The sequence below is a fragment of the Hyperolius riggenbachi genome, chromosome 12, assembly GCF_040937935.1.
Source record: "Hyperolius riggenbachi isolate aHypRig1 chromosome 12, aHypRig1.pri, whole genome shotgun sequence".
Taxonomy (NCBI): Eukaryota; Metazoa; Chordata; class Amphibia; order Anura; family Hyperoliidae; genus Hyperolius; species Hyperolius riggenbachi.
Genome location: NC_090657.1, coordinates 160,932,248 through 160,958,127, shown reverse-complemented (window position 1 = coordinate 160,958,127; position 25,880 = coordinate 160,932,248). Strand labels below are relative to the sequence as shown.

The 25,880-nt window shown below is 44.8% G+C and overlaps 2 protein-coding genes across 36 annotated transcripts in view; one reads left to right on the top strand and one right to left on the bottom strand.

Moving 5' to 3' along the window:
• GATA5 (GATA binding protein 5) overlaps positions 1-25,880 on the bottom strand; it is a 2,064,317-nt gene that overhangs the window by 806,630 nt on the left and 1,231,807 nt on the right. The gene's annotated exons all lie outside the window — the stretch shown is intronic.
• SLCO4A1 (solute carrier organic anion transporter family member 4A1) overlaps positions 1-25,880 on the top strand; it is a 113,046-nt gene that overhangs the window by 27,923 nt on the left and 59,243 nt on the right. For both annotated transcript variants that reach the window (XM_068262887.1, XM_068262888.1), the window contains exon 2: positions 5,620-6,533. In XM_068262887.1, the coding sequence (XP_068118988.1) occupies positions 5,714-6,533 (820 nt within the window). In that variant the 5' untranslated portion in view covers positions 5,620-5,713. The remainder of the gene's footprint in view (positions 1-5,619; positions 6,534-25,880) is intronic.

The window sequence follows — 25,880 nt, the reverse complement described above, 5'->3', positions numbered from 1 at the left end:
AGAGTTGACGCAATTTGAGCGACTTTGCAGTCTAGAAGGGGACGGCAGAAGGTCATTAGCTAAGATCTATGGAATGATAAATGATAAGAGAGATGTGAGTGAGCCCTACAGGAAGAAATGGCAGGATGAACTGAATTACCAATTTACAGATGCTCAATGGAACAAAATTATAACACTCTCCTATAAAACCTCAATATCGACCAGAATACAAGAAATAGGGTTTAAACTATTAACCAGGTGGCATCTCACCCCAGATAGATTGGGGACTATGTATCCAGATCTTGACCCCGGGTGCTGGAGGTGCCAGACTGAGAGGGGTACATACCTCCATATATTCTGGAGCTGCAATAGACTGCGTGGATTTTGGGGGGGAGTGAGACGGCTGGGGGGGGGAGATCCTAGGGGATGAGCTCCCTTCGGATCCAGCTTTTTTTCTCCTGCACCATAATGAATGGGGAATTAGGAAATATAGACAATCCCTATGCAGTTACTTGGTCAACGCTGCAAGAATACTTATCGGAAGGCATTGGAAAACACAGCAACCTCCCACACTAACGGAGTGGATAGGAGAAATAACTAGAACACAAAGACTGGAGGAACTAACAAAATATTTGGCGGGTAAAGAGGAGCAGCACAGACTAACCTGGGAGAAATGGGAAGAGTTTAAACACACTAAAAAATATAAGAGGCTGTGCGGGGATGGAGGGACACAGACATGATTAATTATGGTCTTCGCTCGGAAGCCCTCTCTAGAGAGGTGGTAAAATATGGGGTGGGCAGATCTGGGGTAGGGGGGATGGGATGAGGAGCAGGGAAACAGGTGAAGGGTCTTGGTTGGGGTTTTTTCTTTTTGTTATCTCTTTTCCTTTTTTTTTTTTTTTCTTGTTGTCTGTGGTCTTCTTTTTTATGTGGGCTGTTTGGGAGTCCTTGGACTTACGGTGGAGAGGGGGTGGGAAGTGTGACAAGCGGGTTGGAAACAGGAGGGGGAAGGAAAATGGAGTGAGGGTAATTTGCCAACATTGATCTAGAAAGGGGTATATTAGAATTGATTAATATAATTGCATGTAAAAAGAACAAGTGGACAAAGCAGGCCTCCACGTGCCTTTGGGAAGTGATGTGTTTTATGTATTTAGAATAACCCGTTTGAGTTTTATGGGATATGATTGTATATTATGTTTGTAAATCACCATGAGAAATAAAGAATCTATAAAAAAAAAAAAAAAAAAAGAAAACCATTGTTCCGATTGACAGGATCGTTCCGAAAATCAGATTGATTCCATTAATCTGATCGGATTGGTTAGGAGATTTCTTCTGTTAGTGGTCCTAAACGTTCATTTCTGATCGCTCATATGAATAATGTTCCATAAACGATGGTTCGCTGAATCATATTGTTAGTGGCCACCTTGAAATAATCATTCTGGAATTCGGACCGATTAAACGATCAATAGATCAATCATTTCTTGTCAATCGGCACCATTAATGGTATACATTCAATCGTACGGTGAGTCTTTGGCCAGGAAGGGATACACAGATCGGATGGTCTGATCCCAGTATGCTTGTTCCAGGTGTGGCACAGACACCAGCCAAGACAAAGGACCAGTATGGCCTCCTCACACCTTGCACAAAGGGTACATCCCTCCTGTTCCCCAGGAGTCATGTGACAGGCTAAGGACCTGCATGCAGCAGTATGATGGGTGCGGCAGCATGAGGTCTGCACAATGCAGAATTATTGAGCCTCCCCTCTCACACACACACACACAGTCTGCAGATCTGGGCGGCTCCTCCGCTGCTGATGTGCATTAGCATAACATGTTGTGGCGGCCGGGGCGAGCCAGGGGATTTCACCAGGCTGCTGATGAGCTGTTCCCAGGCCAGATAGTGTGCAGCGGAAACCACTGTGCTGGAAGGTTACTCTCGGTCAGACACCTGCCTCTCCCCGCCGCTCTGCGCTGGTGGCCTGACAGGTCTGAGGCTGCCGTGCTTTCCATGAGATCTGTGCTTTATTCTGATGAAGACATTCACCAGAGAGAGTTTTCTGTGATGTGCAGGGTAATAATGTTATTAGTAAAAGAGCAAACATCCTGAAACGTCTCTCTCCTCCGCCTCGCAGGGACTGGCAGATCACTTTACAATAGCTGCTCAGAGGAAAAATGTACAGGTTGCCCCTAACTTACAAACGACTCACCGATACGAACGGCTTGAAAATTTGATTATGTGGGAAAAAGGTGACATTTATTTTTCTTTTTTTAAGAAACACCTTGAATTTTTTAAAAATTGATTTTCTCAAGAACTACAAAGAAAAAATAGTTTTTAAACTCATAAAATAACATTTTGCTGCAGTACACTGAGGGCACAGAGGCGACAACTAACAAGCTTGGGCCCTAGTGCAAATTTTACATGGGGCCCCAAGCACTCTAATGATCTGGAGCTCCAAAACCTACCAAGGACAGCTGCAGTGTCAGAGAGGTGTAATTCGAGTAAGGAAACAGTGCACTACCAGTGCAAACAGTGCATTACCACTATGCAATGCACATATAGTAGAGGTGCTCATTACCAGCAGAGCACCAATGAAAAGCTAATGAGATGGATGAAGGAGGGACCCTCTAGCCTAGAGGCCACAGTGCAGTTGCAACCTCTGCATCCACCTATTGTTACGCCACTGGACAGAGGTGACACACAGGGGGACAGAAGCGACACGGAGGGGGACACTGGCAGAGCAGGGGCAGAGAGGAGGTGCAGGGGACAGAGATGGCACACGGTTTTGACTTATGGACAGATAAAGGTTAAGAACAAAACCTACAGTCCTTTTCTCGTTCGTTAACTGGGGACTAACCTGTACAATCCTCGAACTGGGCATGTGCTCCCAATTTTTCTTGCACTGCTTCTAATAAATCTGTCAATTTATAGCACATAATACAGACTACCCAGTGAATGTGAAGGTTGTGGCCACACCTCTAATTAGGGCCAGCACTTCCATGGCAAACTGGGCACCAAGTGCTGCCCCCTCCCCGGTCTCCTTCCAGCTGTATTTCTGTCCTCTGGCCCTGCAGAGTTGTCGGCAGCATTGCGTCTCCCCTGTCTCGGCTGACGTGCTTCTCCATTACTCCGTGCACTCTCATCTTTATCCTCACAGTGGTTCCTCCCCTCCATAACCTGACACACGTTATTACCTAATAACATGCCGGCAAATCACTGAGGAAACCTTAATGCCAGTTATGGGGGGTGTCAGGAGGGCCCTCAGGGTAATTTTGCCCCGTGGTGGGAATTATTGGCATATCTTTGAAGTAGCCATGTGGTGTCTCACCTTCAGGGCCGGTTTAAGCAACAATGGGGCCCCAGGGCAAAAAAAACCTGGGGGCCCCCCCCAACATATACCCCGGAACAAAATTCGGCATTAGGGGACCTTTTTTGCAGCTGGTATAGTCAGGGTGTGAAGTCCCAATCGGTCGGAGCTCCACATTCTGGCTATCCCAGCCCGCATGGGGACAAGGGGTTAAAAAGTTTCAGGAGGGGGGACCCCACATAATTTAAAAAAAAAATAAATTCCCACACTCTAAACATAAAAAAAAATTGGGAAAATAGGAAAAAATGCCAGGGATCTTCATACAGCCATATTGCGGCTGTATAGCGATCCCTGGCCAAAGCGCTGCGTATGGACCCCCTGGAAACCCCATCAGGAAATGTATTGCTCTTTCGTTTGATGCATGTAAAATTACACTACCGTTAAAAGTATACTTTTTTCCTTCTAAACTTTAAAATCGATTTTCTCAAAAATTATAAGGTCTTTTTGAAAAATTGTTTTTCCTCTTATTCCTAATGATCTCCTTAACATATCCTGCAAATTTAGGGTTTCTAGCATTTAAGGTGGATTTGCTAATAACCATTTAAGTCGGCAGGTTTTTAAATGTGTATTTTTTCTTCTTTGAAACTTTAAAATCGATTTTCTCAAAAACTATAAGGCCGATTTGAAATTTTTTTTTCCTCTTGTAGCCACTGGGGGCCCCTACAAGCTCTGGGGCCCTGGGGCAGCTGCCTCCTTTGCCTTAATGGTAGCGCCGGCCCTGCTCACCTTATAACCATTGTGGATAAAATGACCTTTATGCACTGTGACCACACCCCCTCGTGTGTAAGATGTCATGCATCCAGCTGCACAGGACACACTTTGGTCACTGCTGGTGTCCCACACACTGTGACTAATGAAGTGTAAACCACGTGACAAGATGCTATACAAATCTCCATAGACCACTAGATAGAATAATGCTCATAACTGTAGATTGTATACAACTAGCAGGCACTTGTCTACACCCTGCCATGGAGTGCAGAAATCAGGCAGCTCTCTGGTTGTGTGTGTAGCATGGGACTGCACACGGGAGGCTTGTCTATTACGACCTTGTCCACACACCATGTTTACCCAAAATTAAAACATCCCCCAAAAGTAAGCCCTAGCGGCAGTAAGTGGAAAAATAAGTCAACTTGTTATACTGGAGCCGATGGTCTCACAGGTGAGACCATGGCTGCATCATTGGGCCCAATAACAGAGCCATAGTCCCGTCTGTGAGACCATCTGCTCCAGCAGAAACAGAAGTTGCTGCACTGCTTCCCCAAAGGCTGAAGCTCGGAGACACAGAGGCATTGTGCTGGGGTAAAGGAGAGGATGCAAGGAGACATCAAAGGGCATGGAGTACAGCGTAGCATGGAGCTGGGGGTAGGAGGAGGATGCAGGGGGACGGCGGAAAACACAGTGGAGGACATAGTGGGACACCAGGAGGACATGGGGAACAGCGAAGGAGATGGGACAAAGGAGGACGGAAGACTCCAGGAGAACACTAAAGGTACAAAGGGGACATGGGCACACAAGAGGTGGATTCAGCAGGGGAAGTGGCGGCACAGTGCGGAAGGCACGAGGACACACAGCACAGGAACATCTTTAGTCCTGTTAAATGATCTCTGTGGAGTGTTCTAAAGCCAGTAGAAAATGTAACTTTCCAGATTGCTCGGGAGCGGGGGATTCCACAAAGCTAATCAGCCTAGGCTAAGCATCATATACAGCAATATATACTACATATAGAAAGCGTATTCTACTATTTTATGCATATTCCATGGCACTACATGTCATTACCCCACCTGTTTTCACACTATTCTGGCAGTTGGACTGAGCAACTGCTGTTCACCAAGTGCTTTGAAAATAAAACCCTGAGAATCCCCCATAAGTAGATAGGTTAGTCCAAAACCTGCCAGTTCTGTCATATTTCTACTACCTACTGTAAGTGACCGGAACATAGTAGAAAAATAATTTATAGCACATTTTACTCTGGGAGAAATGTAACAGTACTTTTTAATGTGTTTTCATGTATTTTAAATGTTACAATGTAAAAAACGTTAAATGTTTGTGTGATAGTGGTCCTTTAAATAAGCTAAGATGAAATGTTCCTCGTTCTATATTGTCCTAATGACGCTAGTTCTCTGGACTCTTGTTATGCTCAGCAGATGTGTAGAGAACCTGCCTGATGTTTCTTCCAGTAATATGTCAGTCACATAGCCTGGAGGAGACCAGTGGTTATGCATTTCTTAGGCGCATTCCTGAAATAACTTAATACGAGCTGTTCTTATTTTATCCAGGTGACATTTCTTCTTGTACTCGGGATCTACAGAACCTTCTGAATCCTTCAGCATAGAAGAAGAAGACAGACCGCTCCTTCCATTTCCTTGTGAGATGCCCCATCACCTATCTTCAGATAGCTCTTTTCATTCCAAGCAGGAGCTTCTTCCCTTTGTGGAACCCTCTCGTAGCATTAGTGACTTTAACCTGGTCAGTCCAGATGGCTGTGAACAAGTTGATGCCCTCCTTACCAAAACGCCCTTCCATTCAGACTCCAGCAGGACTCTGGAGTCGTATAACCCAAATCTGTATGATGGAAACTCCAACAAGAAATCACTCTATGAGGAGGACTCCTGTGAGATTAAGTTTGTGCCATCTGATGGTGAGAACTTGTGCGGTTGGGGCGCCATCAAGCCCTCTTTCTTGCAAGTGTTCAACACATCCAAAGGTGTCCTGTTTTTCTTGTGCGCAGCCTCCTTCCTCCAGGGCATGGTGGTAAATGGCTTCATCAACACCGTCATCACCTCCATAGAGCGGAGGTTCGACCTGCACAGCTATCAAAGTGGACTGATCGCCAGCTCCTATGACATAGCGGCTTGCTTGTGCTTGACGTTCGTCAGCTACTTTGGTGGGATTGGTCACAAGCCTCGCTGGCTGGGCTGGGGGGTATTAATCATGGGTATTGGCTCTTTAGTTTTTGCACTGCCACACTTCACAACTAGCAAGTCTGAAGTGAACTTTACAGAAGACATGGGAGTCTGTCTGTCCAATCACACTTCTCAGGTCCCAGAAAGTGCCTCCAGGCTTTCTTATTATCGCTACGTCTTCATGTTGGGACAGTTCCTTCACGGGATCGGGGCTACGCCTCTTTACACGCTGGGAGTCACTTATCTGGATGAAAACGTGAAGTCGAACTACTCCCCTGTGTATATTGGTGAGTATAGGCTTCTGTGCTGATAATGCTGTAATATTCCCGGATGTTACTTCTGGCATTTGTCTAAGATATTTCCAGTAATTAGCTAAAAGGAATGCATGCATAATGTATGGAAGCACTTGATAATTTGCATTGATGGGCCTTTGGGTAGACTTGCGCATTGCTTCTCAGTTCCACACCTACACTAGCTGGCTTATTTATGATACTAAGTAGGACTAGGCAGGAATGATCTTTTTCAAGAGCATGGCTGTCTTAAGGTGTACCTGACCGCTGAATGTACCCCAAGGATGCAAGAATAATAAGCATTGTACCATTAGAATATCAGACTGGCACATATTGTCTTCTTCCTCACCGTACAATGTCAATTAAGTGGAAAGAGTAAAAAAAAGCCCCAACTAAGCCATTCGGTGTATGTGAGTGCTGAGGACACACCTCTTTAGGACCTCCCTCATTTCAGCCTATTTAAAGAGGAACTGTAGTGAAAATAATGAATCAAATTGCATTTTTTTTTTTACAATATTAATGTATAGATTATTTCTTTGCCCATTGTAAAATTTTTCCTCTCCCCGATTTACATTCTGAAATGTATCATTGGTGGTGACTAGGGATGATCAAAGATATGCAAGTTCTTCCAAATGATGCAAATTTGTATGTAAATATATGCAGTTTGAAAATGGACCAATCAATTTAAACCTGGGTTTAAATGGATTGGTCCATTTTCAAACTGAATATATTTGCATACAAGTTTGCATAATTTCAGAAGCATTTGCATCTCATTGATCATCCCTAGTGGTGGCATCTTTAGTTCTGCCAGGTGATCTGTACAAGAATGTTTATTACAGAGTTCTATGCACAGAGGGAGATGCTGCTTGCTTGGCAGTTGGAAAATTGCATTATTTCCCACAATGCAACAAGGTTTACAGACAGCAAACTGTCAGGACCATGGTCATGACATCACACTGTGGGAGGAGATTCACCACAATATCAGCCATATAAACACCCCTGATGATCTATCTGAGAATAGATTTCTCATAGGAAAGGGGGTACCAGCTACTGATTGGGATGAAGTTCAATCCTGAGTTAAACTTTCTCTTTAAAGAGAACCTGAACTGGAAATAAAAAAAAAAAAATAACCATACACAGGTCATACTTACCTCCCATGTAGTCTACTCCTCAATCTCTTTCTCCTCTCCCTCATCCTGTTTGTCCACTGTGATCGATGGAATTCTCCGTCCTCCATTTTGAAAATGGTTGATACTCCATAACAGCTTCCTGGTCAGCACAATGTTAAACTGTAATGTCTCCCACTTGAGCCATAGGGAAATATGGACATTACCTTGCATATTCAGTTGTAACTGACAGCTACTAAAATATAACTGACAGCAACTGGTATATTTCAGTTCTGACAAAATATTGTCAGAACTGGAAGGGATCACTGTAAAGCTGGCCACTAACGGTCCAATTTCTAGCGAAAAATCGTTCGAGCGATCGAAAATTCTGATCGGATGAAAAATCGTTCACTACACCATCAACTAACCAATCATTACTTCCTATCTATCATGACCACCAAGAAAATCCAAATTTTCGTTCGACGAAAATTCATTCGGGCAACATTTTTTTCACTCGTTCATAATCGATTGTGTCCACCAATAGAGATCATTTACAACCAATCCGATCAGAATTTCTGATCGCTTGAACGATTTTTCGCTAGAAATTGGACCGTTAGTGGCCACCTTAAGAAGAAAATGGTAAGTTTCTGAGAGGAACTGACGGCGAGGTTAGTATGCAATATTCATTTGCAGCTACGCCATGTGTTTATTTTAAATAATTTTCCTCGCTTCAGGTTCCCTTTAAGCAGCAAATTAAACCAAGTATAGAACTTCGGCACAATTAGTAGCCAAAACCCACTTTCCCACCAGAAATCTTAACCGTTTGTATAATAGTTCACCAAGGATATCTGTGCAATAGATATTTAGGTGAAACCCCTCCCACAGTGTGAGGTTTTCGCATCGACTATGACAGCTTCCTGTCTGTTTCAGCCATGTCTTTGACAGTTTCCTGGCTGCTAACTTTGTTGCATTGTGGGATATAACTTGCTGTTGCCAAGCAAGCAATAACTACCTCTGTGCAAAGGAAACAAACCTTTTAGCCGATCACATTGGTAGTGGGAGTTTTTATAGATAAGGGCATTTTGTAGTCTTAGGGTTTTTTAGGGTTAGTAGTTTGGTATCCCAACAGCTCTGAGCCTCCCTTTGATCACAGGTGCTGCTTCCCCTAGTTAAGCCCCTGGGCACAGTTCAAATCAATTGAGTAGAACGCATTCCTCAGTCCATCCCATGTACTAGCCAGAGTATGGACCTCGAGGACTTTAGTTGGACAGCCCGGCAAACATATACTCATGCAGCTCACATAATCCACATTATACCTCTTCCTCATACTGCATGTACTCCTCTAGTTCATATGATCCACATGCTACATCATACGATCTATCCATGAAGACATTACTGAGTAGTCCCTGAGTTCCTTCCTGCCATAGTGCAGGGCGTGGTGATGCAGTAATGAGCGTCTAGCACCTGACACTACTACATAGGATGCTCTTACCTGGATAAAGTCCAAGGCTGAGATAAAACTTCACATGACTGCCCGCCCAATGCCAGCAAGAGATCTAAATATAGCCGCAGCTCAATAGCCTGATAGCAGCTTCACAGCACATCCCTATCTGCACTGTCCATGTGTGCTGAGAGACTGCATGAAAAGCAAATGCTAGCTTTGCAGATAAAAAAAAAATATGAAATAAAGACTGCTCCACGTCCAAGTTCACACACATTTCTAACAAGCTTTTAAGAGAACGTTTAAAGAGGAACTCCAGTGAAAATAATGTAGTAAAAAAGTGCTTCATTTTTTACCATAATTATGTATAAATGATTTAGTCAGTGTTTGCTCATTGTAAAATCTTTCCTCTCCCAGATTCACATTCTGACATGTATTACATGGTGACATTTTTACTGTGGGCAGGTTATGTAGCTGCTCCTAGCTGTTTTGGCTGTTAGGCCTCGTTCACATCATTTAGCGCAGATGGCTGTGCGATTGGAACGCAATGCGTCCGATCGCACGCCATCTGCGCTCCTATGCGCTGCGCTGCAGATCCCATTCATTACAATGAATGGGATCTGCGCTGCGATTTCCAAAAATGCGTGCAGCACGCGATAGCGCAATCGCGCTGCCACGCAGCGCATATGATGGGAACGGTAGAAGGGCTGTCTATGCCCTTCTACCGTTATTGCGTGTCGCACACTATACGCGCTGCCAAAATGCGGACGGCAGCGCGTATAGTCTGAACGAGGCCTTAGAGAAAGGTGTAAACAGCTGATTCCTGTCTGTGAACATTGTTACATTGTGGCAGTTTGCCCAGAGTACCGCGGTACTCAGAGCTTCTTGTGGGAGGGGTTCAGCACAAAGTCAGTCATACAGCGCCCCCTGATGGTCTGTTTGTGAAAATCATTATATTTATCATGTAAAAGGGGGTATCAGCTACTGATTGGGATAAAGTTCAATTCTAGGTTGGAGTTTCTCTTTAAGTAAATTATGCCTAAAATAAAATTCTCCTCAGTGACAGTTGCCTGCCTATTATTATTTAATTATATAGTATTTATACAGCACTGGCATATTACGCAGCTCTGTACAGAGTATATTGCATTGCCACCTAACTGTCCCTCAGAGGGGCTCACAATCTAGTCCCTACCATAGTCATATGTCTATGTATGTATTGTGTAGTGCATTTATCATGGTCTAGGGCCAATTTAGGGGGAAGTCAATTAAATTATCTGTATGTTTTGGGGTTGTGGGAGGAAACTGGAGTGCCCAGAGGAAACCCACAAATACACAGGGAGAACATACAAACTCCGTGCAGATAGCGCCCTGGTTGGGCTATGAACCGAGCATTAATAGTACATTTTATCCTGGGAGAAATGTACATTTATATGTATTTTAAATTTTACCATTTTTTTATAGTGTGCTTTAATCCAATACAGTCTACAAAAAGCATACTCACCCTTGTCTCCTGTGCAGATAGTGCCCTGGCTGGGATTTGATCTGCCATTGAATTAAATAATTCTATTGAATGAGATGGAAACTGGTCCCGCACCATGCCTGCCCGATCGATGATTCAATCGATTTCAGGATCGACTGCACAGCGGTAACAGTGTTTGATATCGTGACGGACCCTAAGGCTACTGTCCCCCAAGTGTAAAATGTCACCCCCCTCCCTCGGATGCACATGATGTGTAAGTTATTACCTGTCCCGCTGGCAAGACTCCTAGCCTCCTCTGCTGTCACCCCGTTATGGAGTGCTTGTACCACGTGGCACCAGCTGCATGTGACATGGTACAGCACTCACCGTAACCAGGGTGACAGTGGAGGTCGAGAGTCTCACCGGCAGGACAGGTGATAATTTACACGGCACCGACTCCAGGGAGGACGAGACATTTTACAGCCAAGCAGGAGGAGCAGTCACTAGGCTGATTCTGGATAGATATCAAGCTGTAATGGATTGGGAATCGGCCTGTAGTGTATGGGTAGGTAACACATCTCTGTCCAATCAGAGAGAGATCTGTCTCATGGTCAATCTGCCCATATATACTGTACATCACTAGATGTATAGGAACCTTAACACTCCCACTTGAGGCATGGCGCACAGTTGAGGCCGCGGTATTACTGGTAATTTTTCCTTTTTCCGGCAGTCTGTGAATGCGATATAAAGATTGTTTGACTAATGGCACAGTCCCCTATTCACCTATACTAACAATGACAGATTAACCAGGCCTCTGTGTGTGGATTGTTAATATCACCAGTTATATCGATTAGTATTACATATCGTGGATCACCCTTTGAAACAACTAGATTAGTAGCGGCTTACTCTTGAAATGTATATTCCTGGACTTCTCACCCTATTATTATCACGTTGGGGAGGAGTGTGTGTGCGGTAGAGGGACTCCTTACATAGAGGTGTCTATACTCATATACTGATAATTGCCTACCAAAGTTCCAATGCAAGTTCAAAGCATTACAGATAAGGCTGAACTTTACACAGACAGATAGTTGTTGCAGTAGTATATCAAATCAGAACAAATCAAATTAATTAAAATTATAATTTCAATCAATTTTACAGTAAGTAGCAGAATGATATGTTGATGGGGTTTGTTTCAGTCTGCATTGGTCCATGTAGTAGGCAGAGGTTATTCATCTGTGTGATTTTGATCTACGCATAGACCTTTCACACAGGTAGATAACACTGGGCAATGCAGTGTAGCCCATTTGGCCCAGAGCAGTTGCCCCTCCCCTCACCAGTCTGACAGCTCCACTATCGCCGCTTGCACCCAGCCATTTACACTAATGCAGAGGGTGGGTGCAACGCCTGTGGACTGCGCAAGGAGGGGGTGCAAGGAAGGCATAGGGGTTGCGCCAGAGCAGTAATCCTTGATTGACAGCTCATTAGGGAACTCGGGCATACCAAAAACCCAGCGGGACCCCTACAAAACAAACACACAACTGCCAACCAGGCCCTCTGCAAACCTCCCCACCTCCCCCCCCCCCCTTTTATCCGATAGCTGAGTGTGTTAGCTTCATATATTACCTGCTCTCAGCAGAGCTTCAATTCCATCTTACCCCTCCCCTCAGCAGCGCTGTACAGTGTGACTCCTTATGGCTCCCTCTTGCACGTCACATGACACTCAGGGACGGGAGCCGCAAGGAGTTACATTGAAGAGAGGAGTATGGAGGAATTATAGCTCTGCTGAAAACATGTAACGTGTGATGCTTCTGCTGTTATACTCTGCACCACCTCCTCCCCCCACACACCCCCACAGTGACAGTGGAGGAGGCGGGGCCATTGCTACCCCCTTGATGGAACTAATACACAATGACATGTAAGCTGAATATTTGGTTGAGTTAGGTTAGGTTTTGGTTTGAGGTAGGGACTATCAATGAGATGCTAATTTTTATGACTTGCATACAAATGTAGCTTAGATTTGGGCCTCTCCCCCCCCCCACCCCCCCCTTCAATTTTAGAACTACAAACAATTTTTCTGTTGATTGTAATATTTGAAACCTCTGACCACACATACACGCTTGATTTTTTTTGCCCAGTTATGAAAACAAATATATCAAAAACTCGCCTCCAAAATTAGTTGGGTCTATTAATTGAGAAACTTACAATTTTTCCTACTCCATTCAGCTTTCAGAAAAAAAAGCTTTTTCTTTACAATAGAGCATTGTATCGAGAAAAAAAAAACAAAAAAAGTATGATTGTACTGTGTAAGGCCACCTGTATGCAAACAATCAATGAAAAGGTCCAATTCCAAAACCGTACAGCCAATTTCTTTGCTCAAAGCAACTACAGAAGGCCAGGAAAGCAACAATGTGTCTGGCCTTTCATAGTCCATCTGGTCTTAAAAATGTCCTTTGCTGAATAAGAGCTTTGATTCTGCTCAGTGTTCTCATCAAAATAAGTGGAAATAAAAGAATGTGCAGAGCTGGTGTCTTGCAGACAGAATTACAGAGATGCCAGCAGAGCCTGGCTAGGAGCTTTCTGTATACAATGCACTCCTACCGCAAAATGCATGTACTTACATTAGAATTTAAAGGAAACCAGAGATGAATGAAAATGAAAAAAATATACATACCCAGGGCTTCCTCCAGCCCTCTCCAGGCTAGGTACAGTATGTATCACTTTTTTTTAAGTTTCATTCATCTCTGGTACGCTTAAACAATGCACAGGGAGAGCGGAGGCTTATTCTCTGCAGACATTGGGTTGAGTCACTAAATACTTCCTGTGGCAATATCGTAGGAAGCAGTAAAGTTATCCAGGAAGCTTAATTTTATGTTAATTAATTCTCTGTTAGCTTCCTCCAATTGGAAGCCAAGCCGCGACCCAGGAAGTCATGGCTTGGCTTCCTATTGGAGGAAGCTATAAACAACACAGAACCTGAATTGATCAACAAATAACAAATTATTCCCTCACAAAGGGATAAAACTTAACATTTATTTATGCATTAAAAACTTCTAGGATTACTGTCATATTAGTATCTACATTGAAGGGTTGATACAGTAGGTTAGATTATAAAGAGTAAATACTCATCCTACTACCAGCCAGATAATAACTATTTACAAAAAAAAACCCACCATACATAAAAAACCCGACATATTTCACTTCCTATTTGGAGGCTTTCTCAAGGGAAAGGTGCAGTGCATTAAGTGCATATAGTGTTAGGATGCATTACAAAGTTATTAAAAGCATTATCAATAGTAGCATAGCGTGTGGGCTTATGACAGCAGCCCAACCATTATGGCGGATTAGCCCTCCTTTTATACTGCTCAGAGGTCACATGGGGTATGGGCGGGGCTGCATTGGCTTCCTCCCCTTCAAACCCAGTAAATCATTGGTTTAGACATCTGTCAGTCATATATCATCCAATCAGTGGAGGGCTCCATCTACGTTCATAGGGCTCAAAAAAGGCCCTTAGAGAGAGAGATGAGGCTATAAAGAAGAATATTGGTGCACCTTGGTTTGTTGCCTACCTTATATCATAAGCTGATATCACCATTTATCCATGCATTGTGTTAAAAACCTTAATTTCCGCCAAGCCGATATTCCAGCGCGCCAATTGGTTGCCAGAGATCACATGGTACTTCCCAGCCTCATCCAATGGCAGCGCGCGGTTGCCTACATCAAATCCAGAGGGCGACGATGATTCGTCCAGGCACGAGTAGCCAATCAGCAGGACACGTATGCGGAAATATCTCCGCATAGTCCTCCGCTATAGGACTACAGCGCTACGTAGGAGAGAGGGGAGGGGGCCTCGACCTCTGTGGAGGAATTTTTTTAAAGCCATGGCTATAATTTACGATGATCCAGACATTGCCTCGACTTCTGAGCGGAAGCTGAAACTGTTACGTCAAGGCAAGAGTCCGGTTGAGGAGTATGCTGCTGAATTTAGGAGGTGGTCAGTATCAGCCAGGTGGGATACCTTTGCCCATTTAGATTGTTTCCTATCAGGGTTGTCAGATGAGGTCTCTGATCTTATGTTAAGTCAGCCTGAACCTAAGTCCATCGATGAGGCCATTTCATCGGCCATCAGAATAGATCCCCGGCTGCGCTACCAGAGACAGACCCGAGGTAGAAACTATGTGAGAATGGTGTCCCACGCTGCACCCCCTGTGACTCCACCTCCTCCCATTTCGCCTCCACCTGAACCAATGCAGATTGGTCGGTCTAAGTTGTCTCAGGTGGAGCGGAAACGCAGGATAGCAGAGCAGCTTTGTCTTTATTGTGCAGAGGGGGGTCATAGAGTACAGAATTGCCCTAAGAAATCGGGAAACGCTACTGCCTAGGAGTAGTTGGGGGTAATACCCTAGGCGTACAATTTTTACCCCTAGATGATGAACGATTGCTTCTTCCTTGTAGTATTTCATGGGAGGATAAATCTGAAGTCACTGAAGCCTTTGTTGACTCAGGCTCAGCGGCCAATTTTATGGATTACGAATTTGCAAAAAAATTGGGTATTCCGCTCACCCCGGTAAAACCACCTATTCAACTTACGGCAGTGGATGATTCTCCTCTGCAGACTAACAGTCCTTTGTCGCAGACTCCAGAGGTGGGAGTCACTATAGGGGTGCTGCATAGGGAGAGTTTGCATTTTTTTGTGTTACACATGACAACCTTCACGATCATTCTTGACATGCCCTGGTTAAAACTTTACTCCCCTCAGATTAATTGGGCCACTGGTCAGCTAACGAGCTGGTCGTCCCATTGCTTTCATCATTGTTTAGCAAAGGTAACCTTGGGCCAGACCAAGATTCACATGGAGGGAGTGCCGGATCAGTATTCTGAATTTTCAGACGTGTTTTGTCCGAAATCAGCTGATAAACTTCCTCCACATCGCCCTTTCGATTGTCCCATCGATCTCCGGTCTGGTTGTATGCCCCCTAGAGGTCATCTCTACAATTTATCTGGGCCGGAAAAGTTGGCCATGCAGGAGTACATCCGTGAAAATTTAGCTAAAGGGTTCATTCGCCCTTCCCGGTCACCTGCTGGAGCAGGTTTCTTTTTTGTAAAGAAAAAAGACGGAGGCCTACGGCCATGTATTGATTATAGGGGTCTGAATAAAATCACAGTAAAAAATCGCTATCCTCTGCCTTTGATAGACGATTTATTTACTCAGATCACCAATGCTAAGATTTTCTCAAAATTGGATTTGCGGGGTGGATACAACCTGGTGCGGATCAGAGAGGGCGATGAGTGGAAGACGGCCTTTAACACACCCGATGGGCATTACGAGTACCTGGTGATGCCCTTCGGGTTGTGTAACGCTCCGGCCGTCTTTCAGGAACTCATTAATGAGGTGTTCAGGGAGGTTTTGGGTAAATTTGTCCTGGTATATCTGGATGATATACTAATCTTCTCAGATAACCTCTCAGAGCACAGGGCTCATGTCAGATTTGTCTTGCACAAGCTAAGACAGAACATGCTTTATGCTAAATTGGAGAAATGCATTTTTGAGGTAACATCTGTCACCTTTCTGGGGTGCATAATTTCTACCCCGGGCCTTTCTATGGACCCTGCCAAGGTCTCTGCTGTCCTGGAGTGGCCTCAGCCAGTGGGACTGAAGGCTCTCCAGAGGTTCTTAGGGTTCACAAATTACTATAGAAGGTTCATAAAGGGGTACTCCACAGTCATTGCACCCCTCACCAGTCTCACTAAGAAAGGGGCAGATACCAACCACTGGTCCCCCGAAGCTTTGGCTGCTTTCTCCACTCTGAAAGAACTATTTTGTTCTGCACCCATTTTGAGACACGTCGACACATCCTATCCCTTTGTCGTAGAGGTGGATGCCTCAGAGGTTGGGGTGGGGGCTGTGCTGTCTCAGCGTTCTGGGTTGCAGGGAAGATTACACCGGTGGGCCTATTTTTCTCGTAGGTTTTCACCAGCAGAGAATAACTACGATATATAGGCAACAGGGAGCTCCTAGCCATTAAATTGGCCTTTGAAGAATGGCGTCATTGGCTAGAAGGAGCAGAACATACGATTACAGTTTACACTGATCACAAAAATTTGGAATACATTGAAGGGGCTAAAAGATTAAGTCCCCGTCAGGCCCGATGGTCACTGTTTTTCTCGAGATTCAGATTTGTAATTACGTATACTCCGGGTAGTAAAATCATTAAAGCAGATGCTTTATCCAGATGCTTTGAGCCAGAGACAGCACAGCCCTCAGACCCAGAGACTATTATACCACAGAAGGTGGTATTGGCAGACACAGAGACCTGGAAGAACTGGATGGAGACTTTAAGTCCCTTCCAGCAGGAAGTTCCTGAGGGGAAGCCTGAAGGGGTCATGTTTGTACCATTGCCGTTTCGTCTCCAGATATTGCAGATGTTCCACTCCCACAAAAATGCTGGACATCCTGGGGCCGCCAGAACACAGGACCTTGTTGCTAGGTGTGTTTGGTGGCCTTCATTGGCAACTGACTGCAAGGAGTATGTGAGAGAATGTGCAGTGTGTGCAAAAAACAAACCCTCCCGTCTGGCACCTGTGGGAACATTGCAGCCTTTGCCCACCCCGAGTGAACCATGGACCCACTTGTCCATGGATTTTGTGGGTGAGCTCCCGAGGTCTGAAGGCATGTCGGTCATTTGGGTGGTAGTCGACAGATTCAGTAAAATGGCCCATTTCGTGCCCCTGAAATGACTCTCCTCGGCCCAGGAGTTGGACGATCTTTTCATCATGCACATTTTCCGGCTACATGGCATCCCAGAAAATATAGTGTCAGATCGGGGAGTCCAATTTGTTTCTAAATTTTGGAGGGCATTTTGTCATCAATTGGGCATGGAACTGTCGTTTTCGTTGGGCTACCACCCACAGACCAATGGTCAGACCAAGAGAATTAACCAGTCACTGGAACAGTTTCTAAGGTGTTATGTCGCGGATGCGCAAAATGATTGGGTCAAGTTCTTGCCGTTTGCAGAATTTGCACACAATAATTTGAAAAGCTCTTCCTCTGTATTCTCTCCACTTCAGGTGGTAACTGGAAAGTTGCCTAAGTTCTCCCCACTGCCAGTAGCTTCCACTCCGTTTCCAGCTTTGGAGGCTTGGCAAGAGTCATTTAAGAACATTTGGGGAATCATGAAAGAAAATCTAGAGAAGGCCTTTCAGAGTCAGAAAGGTCAAGCTGACAGGAAACGTTCCATAGAGTGGAAGTTCCGGCCAGGAGACTTGGTCTGGGTGTCCACTCGTCATTTGACTTTAAAACAGCCTTCGCCCAAGTTAGGACCCAGATTTGTGGGCCCTTTCCCAGTAACCAGGAAAATCAACAATGTTACTTATGCCATTGATCTCCCTGCCAGCATGCATGGGGTAAGATCCATGTATCCCTGCTTAAGCCAGCAGTACATGTAGGTTCCACTCCTCCTCCTCCTGTGATGGTGGATGACCAACCGGAGTATGAAGTGGAAAAGATCTTAGACTCACGTATAGTACAGAACTCGGTACAGTATTTGGTTTACTGGAAGGGTTATGGCATAGAGGAAAGAACATGGGTACCTGATTGCCGCATGCATGCGGATGAATTAAAGAAGGAATTCCACACCCTACATCCTGAGAAGCCGGGTAGGAGCTGTCCGGAGTCCACTCCTCGGGGGGGGGGGGGGGGGTACTGTGAGAAAACGCGGAAAAGCCGCCGCGTGTACTCAGAACAAGGTGGCTGATTCCGTGTCCAACGCGGCGGTCGGCACGCGTAGGCCTACATCTAGTAGTATGGCCGAACGCGGAGAAACCGCCGCATGCCTTGATAGCGGTGCGGCGGTTTCCGCGTCCAGCGCTGCAGGTGCTTTACATCACATGTCTGGTGTGGCTGGGACTGATAGTCCACACAGGTTCAGAAGGACGCGCGCGCGCGCTGAGAGGCAGAACTTATATGACAGCCAGAAGAGAGTCAGCTGACCAAGCCGGTCAGCTGACGGCAGTACCACTTCCCATTGGTCCAGCACTTAGGGGAGGCGCTGGAGAGCGCTTTGCTATATATACTGGGTGCTGGTCATTCTCTGGTTGTCTGCCGTTGCGATCACTACGTGGTAGCACTCAGACCTTATTGTTAGAATCTGTGTTATCTCTGTTATACTTCAGACTAGTTCCAGGGTGTTGACGATCAAGGACCTCACACCCAAGATTAGGAATCTGTGTCATCATTCTGTGTTATACTTCAGACTAGTTCCAGGGTGTTGATGACTACGGAGCTCAAACCCAAGATTAGGAATTAGCATTACCATCCCGTTATTCTTCAGACTAGTTCCAGGGTGTTGATGATCTAGGAGCTCACACCTATAGACTAGACATTGTTGATTATTTGTTATGACCTTCTGCTTTCCTGACCTCTCTTCTGATCTCTGATTTGGTACTTCGCTATATCTGATACTCCGTTGCCAAACCTTGCTTGCCTTAGGACTCTGTATTGTCTCTTCCTCTGTATCTTATCTGTTTGTCTGTTGCCGACCTGGCTTGTCCGACCTCGAGAACTATCTCCTCTGTTTAAGAGATAGTTCACAGATCTATCAGTGACACTCCACCATTGGTGTCACTCACACTCTGGTCCTTCCCACTTTCAGTCTGACTCCTCCCCTTGGGGAGCCTCAGGCCATTGGAAGGAGCTTGTCCTTGGGCAGTATCTCTTACTACCTTGCACCCTCGATACGGGTGCTCTCCTCAAAGTATTACTGTTGCACCAAACACTCATCTTACTCAGGTGTCCAGAGGTTAGAGATATATCTGATTATCGGTGATACTGGAGATCATCAATAATTGGGTATATATCTGTATTCTCAGTGATACTGCAGATCACCGATAATCAGATCCTCTCTGTGTTACACTGATCGTTACATTATCTGGCTGATAGTAGGATGAGTATTTACTCTTTATAATCTAACCTACTGTATCAACCTTCAATGTAGATACTAATATGACAGTAATCCTAGAAGTTTTTTAATGCATAAATAAATGTTAAGTTTTATCCCTTTGTGAGGGAATAATGTGTTATTTGTTGATCAATTCAGGTTCTGTGTTGTTTATAATTGATTTGATTTGGTGACCTGACACCAATTACCTCTACAAGGGAATCTCCACACTTCATAAAATGGCAGGTTTTCTAGATTCAATACCAGATATTAATAAACTTGTTGCTGAGGCAAAGGAGGTTTTCTCTAATCAAGAAGAAAAGAGTGATCCTGATCCAGTCATTATCACACCACCTGACTCTGAAATTAATGAGGCTTTTAAAAAGATCTTTAATATATATAAAGATCATAATCGCAGTTGGTGGGAGATCTTAAGTTTCAATACTTACTTAAAGGAAAATATTACTGTACGGGGTTTACGTAATCTTGTAATACCACATAAACATACTGAGAATGAGGATTTTATGAAGGGATGGAACAAATTAAAAACTAAACAAACTTTGGAACTCATGACTTTCCTAAGGGATTTTGAGTTGAAGTCCTTGGAAAGTATTAATAAAAATCTGGCAGAGGAACACAAAAAAAATCATGAGTTTTAAAGCTGATCCCGCTTTCAAAGAGCTTGAACAAAAACTACAAAATAAGGTTCATTCACATAAAGAGATGATTAAAACCAAAAAACATAGGAAGTATGTACGTGATACAAATGATTTCAAACATGGGAAGGTATATAACTGGAAACGTACCCCTACACAACTAAAAAATCCCCCTCAAGGCCCTATTAACTCAGAAACGAAGACAGGTACTGAATCCGAAAGTGAACAAAGTGTAGGATCTGAATCAGGGGAACCAGCTGCGAAACCCAAAAAGCCGAAGGGGAGGGGGAAACCAAGGGGACAGGATCTACCATCTGGTCAGACCCCCAGAAACTTAAGGAACAGGAACAGATGGGGTTACAAACCCAATCAGAGAAGGGAGAGAGAGGAGGAATGGTAGTTGATGTCATACAAGAAGATAAAATGCAGATTATTAACCTTACCGAACGTACACTTGATCAAGCCGAGATATCGGGCGGATCGCTGAAAACCACCTGAACGATAGTCTGTACACACGCCGGATTTGACGTGCGAACGACGGAACGTTCAAACGACGGGTCGTTCGCAAAAATCCGACGTGAGTATGGGCCTTAACACACAATTATTTTCTGTTTCAGAACCAATTCTACCTACAGAAGAGGGGCTGTGCCATGGGCACAGCATGTGCCCCCTCCTATGCTAATTTATTTCTTGGATGGTGGGAGGATACGGTTGTGTTCGGGGAGGAGCTGGCAGTTCATACGTCTCGTGTGGTCTTCTGGGGCCATTTCATAGATGATGTGTTCATTCTGTGGGACGGCCCCAGGGACATGTTCACAGAATTTGAAATCAGGAAGTCGTTATGGCAAACTCTATACCTGCATTTAAAGGGGGCTTAGATGCTTTCCTTGCGTTGAAAGACATCCATGGCTACAATTACTTGCCTAATGATGTTGATCCAGGGATTTTATCTGATTGCCATCTGGAGTCGGGAAGGAATTTTTCCCTTTAGGGGCTAATTGGACCATGCCTTGTAAGGGTTTTTTCGCCTTCCTCTGGATCAACAGGGATATGTGAGGGAGCAGGCTGGTGTTGTACTTTATACTGGTTGAACTCGATGGACGTATGTCTTTTTTCAACCAAAATAACTATGTAACTATGTAACTATGCTCAATAGAAATCAAATCGGTATGTTTTTCACTCATGAAATTGATCGGAATGAAATTAACTTTCTGGACGTACAGATCCGTAAAAACCAGGATGGAGGTCTTGATACAAAAATTTATCGAAAAGCCACATCCACAAATTCCCTCCTTGCATGGGACAGTTACCACCCTGAACCATTAAAGAGGGGTATCCCAAAGGGACAATTTTTACGAGCAAAAAGAAATTGCTCGAACCAAAGGGATTTCAACAATGAATGTCGTAATTTGAATAGAAGGTTCCAGGCAAGGGGATATCCAGAGCATGTTTTGTTGAGAGCAGAGGAAAAAGCAAGAGAGACTGAAAGACAGGAACTCCTTATTCCAAGAACAAGAGGAAAGACAAATGAGGGGAAAACAATAATCATTAACACGTTTACCAATAAATCCCAAAGTGTCAAGAGGATCATGGAAAAACATTGGTCGCTACTGATGCTTGACCCACAATTAAAAGAAATTTTACCAACGTTTCCACAATTTACCTATAGGAGAGGTAGAAACCTAGGTGACTCATTAACACACCCTTTCTTGTCACAAACTAAAAAAGTACAGAAAAAGAAAAAAACTTGGCTGAATACAGATTTAAATGGTATGCACAAATGTGGAAAATGTAAGGCCTGTTTTGTGGAAAAATGCAAACAGTTTAGGGCACCAAAAAATGGTAGACTCTTTGATATTTGGGATTTTTACAACTGTGATACGGAGGGAGTTGTATATGCATTAACCTCCCTGCCGTTATAAAAAATTGCTGCGCACGGCAGGGAGGGTGTTTTTTGGCATTATTTTTTTTTTTTTAGCATGTAGCTAGCCTAGCGCTAGCTACATGCTTCCCCCCTCCCTGCGGCGTCCCCCCGAATGCGCCGATCGCCGCCGGCGCATATACCCATCCGGAAATCCCGTTCTGAACGGGATTTCCAGGAGGGCTTCCCCCGTCGCCATGGCGACGGGCGCGATGACGTCACTGACGGCATCGACGTCGTGACGTCAGAGGGAGTCCCGAACCACCCCTCGACGCTGCCTGGCACTGATTGGCCAGGCAGCGCACGGGTCTCGGGGGGGGTACCCTCTGATGCGGCGGGTTGCGGCGAATCGGCGCGGAGCGGCGGCGATCGTAAGTTACACGCAGCTAGCAAAGTGCTAGCTGCGTGTAACAAAAAAAAATTATGCAAATCGGCCCAGCAGGGCCTGAGGAATCCTCCGCGGCAGGTTACCCCGAGCTGAGCTCGGGATAACCGGCAGGGAGGTTAAAATGCCCCTGTTCATATATATACATTGGTGAAACGACGAGAGCAGTGAAAACACGGATTCTAGAACACATAGGTGATATTAAACACAAACGCAACACATCAGTTGCACGACACTTTTTGGAATGTCACGAGGGAGACCCTGGGGGACTGAGATATTGGGTGGTTCAACAATGGAGGATGGGCCCAAGAGGTGGTAACCTGGACCAGAAACTGAGGACAATTGAGGCCCAGTGGATATATAGGATGGGTACGTTGTTCCCGGGTGGCCTCAATGAGGGGTTCACATATACCCCTTTTTTATAAAAATACCTATAAGAATACTTACCTACCATAAATTGTTACACTCTAAGATGTCTAAAAAACCATCTATCCTTGAGAATCCCTCCAAATAATGAATAAGAATACTTATCTTCCATAAATTGTTACACTCTAAGATGTCCAAAAAAACATCTGTCCTTGAGAATCCCTGCAAATAATGAATTGTGTTCTTTCCTTCCCCACTTACTATATATATGTGGAATGTTTGTGATCAAGGAGAGTGTTAATTTATAAATAAAATACTGTATATACTCCCATATAAGCCTAATTTTTCAGCACAAAACATACGCTGAAAAGTTACCCCCTCGGCTTATATGCGAGCCAGTGGAGCAGGTTTTGTTACTGGCACAGGAGCGTAAGGATTATGCATTAGTAATCCTGTTTAACTGCTGGCTCCCTGCTGTGTCCGGGCCCCCCATCCCCTGCAACATGGTGTGCAGAGTGCGCTGCTTAAGACTTCCTGTAGAGCAGAGCATGCAAGCAATGTGTCAGCAGTGCAATGATTGGGGATGCTTTGCTGTCTCCTATCTATGACAACATTGAGTGGCGTCTTGAGACACAACTATCGTCCTTGTGGCACATCTGGCTATAGGGAGGGGGGCTGACTTGTACTGGAGGCACATCTGGCTACTGTGGAGTCTGCTATACTGGGGATGGGGCTTATACGCGAGTCAATCACTTTTTCCTGTTTTCTGAGGGAAAAGTGGGGACCTCGGCTTATACACGGGTTGACTCATATGCGAGTATATACGGTAAACTGTGCTGCTGGGTGCAGCAAATATGTGTATCCATCTCTGTCTGTCTCTTGCTAATTTTAGTTCTAATAACAAGTGAAATAAATAGTGCCCCTTTAAGATATATGGTTGTTGGCCAACATAAATACTGATAGCTGATATATACATATAATATTACCTCCATATATGTAATAAGAAATGTGGTTTGCTTCTTCGTGTTAGCCTGTGTTATTCTCTGAGCCTCTAGTTTTTATGGAACCGTCCTGCTAGGGGATTTGTTTGGTTGCCATGCAAACAAATAAACGTGCCGAGGAGAGTAATTACTTTAGGATTGGAGGAGGGTTTGTTTACATTGTATTGATACACCCTCTGCTGCGTCTGACCTACAGCAGCGAGATGGGCGTTACCTGTAGTGGCTTATTATCACAGCCTGTAGAATGGTAACATTAGACGTCTTTACTGACGCTTACTTGGCCCCTCCCCTCTCTCCTACGTAGCGCTGTAGTCCTATAGCGGAGGACTATGCGGAGATATTTCCGCATACGTGTCCTACTGATTGGCTACTCGTGCCTGGACGAATCATTGTCGCCCTCTGGATTTGATGTAGGCAACCGCGCGCTGCCATTGGATGAGGCTGGGAAGTACCATGTGATCTCTGGCAACCAATGGGCGCGCTGGAATATCGGCTTGGAGGAAATTAAGGTTTTTAACACAATGCACAGATAAATGGTGATATCAGCTTACGATATAAGGTAGGCAACAAACCAAGGTGCACCACAATATTCTTCTTTATAGCCTCATCTCTCTCTCTAAGGGCCTTTTTTGAGCCCTATGAACGTAGATGGAGCCCACCACTGATTGGATGATATATGACTGACAGATGTCTAAACCAATTATTTACTGGGTTTGAAGGGGAGTAAGCCAATGCAGCCCCGCCCATACCCCATGTGACCTCTGAGCAGTATAAAAGGAGGGCTAATCCGCCATAATGGTTGGGCTGCTGTCATAAGCCTATACGCTATGCTACTATTGATAATGCTTTTAATAACTTTGTAATGCATCCTAACACTATATGCACTTAAAGTGTACCTTAAGTGTCCCAAAAAAATTGAGTTTTACTCACCTGGGGCTTACCTCAGCCCCCTGCAGCTGATCGGTGCCCACGACGAGTCGCTCTGATGCTCCGGGTCCCGCTGGCGGCCACTTCCGGTTTCGCCGTCAGGACCCGTCAGGCTGAGGAACGCGGCTGATACTACGCGTTCCCAGCCAAAATAGCACCCCTATGCGGCCATATGTCCGCATAGGCACCCGTATGCGGACATATGGCCGCATAGGGGTGCTATTTTGGCTGGGAACGCGTAGTATCAGCCGCGTTCCCCAGCCTGACGGCGAAACCGGAAGTGGCCGCCAGCGGGACCCGGAGCACCTACGTAACTCTGCTGACCTATGGCAAGCGTATATGCGGAGAAACTTCCGCATTTACATGCCGCTGATTGGCTGCATGGTCAAAGACGAATCACAATGGGCTTCTGACGGAGACATCAACAGGGCTGCAATCCGATTGGCTGACGGTGGGATGAACCATGTGACCCTTTAGAACCAATGGGAGCGCTGTTTGTCCGGCGTATGGGCGATCACGATATTTCATACTCTTTACAGTGAGTCTGACTTACCACTGAGCAATATGTACTTGCCTGGAGACGAGTGAGTGTGGATTTATTCTTGTTTTTAACTAAATCTTTCTAAAAGTACCTCTTTGAAAGTTCATGGTGGTGTATAGAGCCCTCTTGTGATTGGATAATTTTTGACTGACAGGTGTCTACACCAATGATGTATTGGAAATAAGTGGGAGGAAGCAAATGCAAGCTCCACACCCACCACATGTGACTCCTGAGCAGTATAAAAAGAGGGCTAGTTTGCCATGTTGGCCAGGCTGCTGTCATAGGCCTATACGCTATGCTACAATTGACTATGTTTTAATTACTTTGTAATCTATTCTATCACTATATGCACATCATGCACTGTACTTTTTCCCTTGATAAAACTTCCATCAGGAAGTGAAACATGTCGGGTTGTTTTATAGATGGTGGGGGGTCTTTGTAATTTGTAATCAGTACTATGTGGTTGTAGTAGGGGGAGGCATCTACTCCAAATACCTAACCTACTGTTTCAACCATTCTATGTAGCTATCATAATGACAGTAATCTAAGATTTTAACGATTCATTAAATGTTAATTTTTATTCCCCTGTCAGGGAACATTTTTGTTTA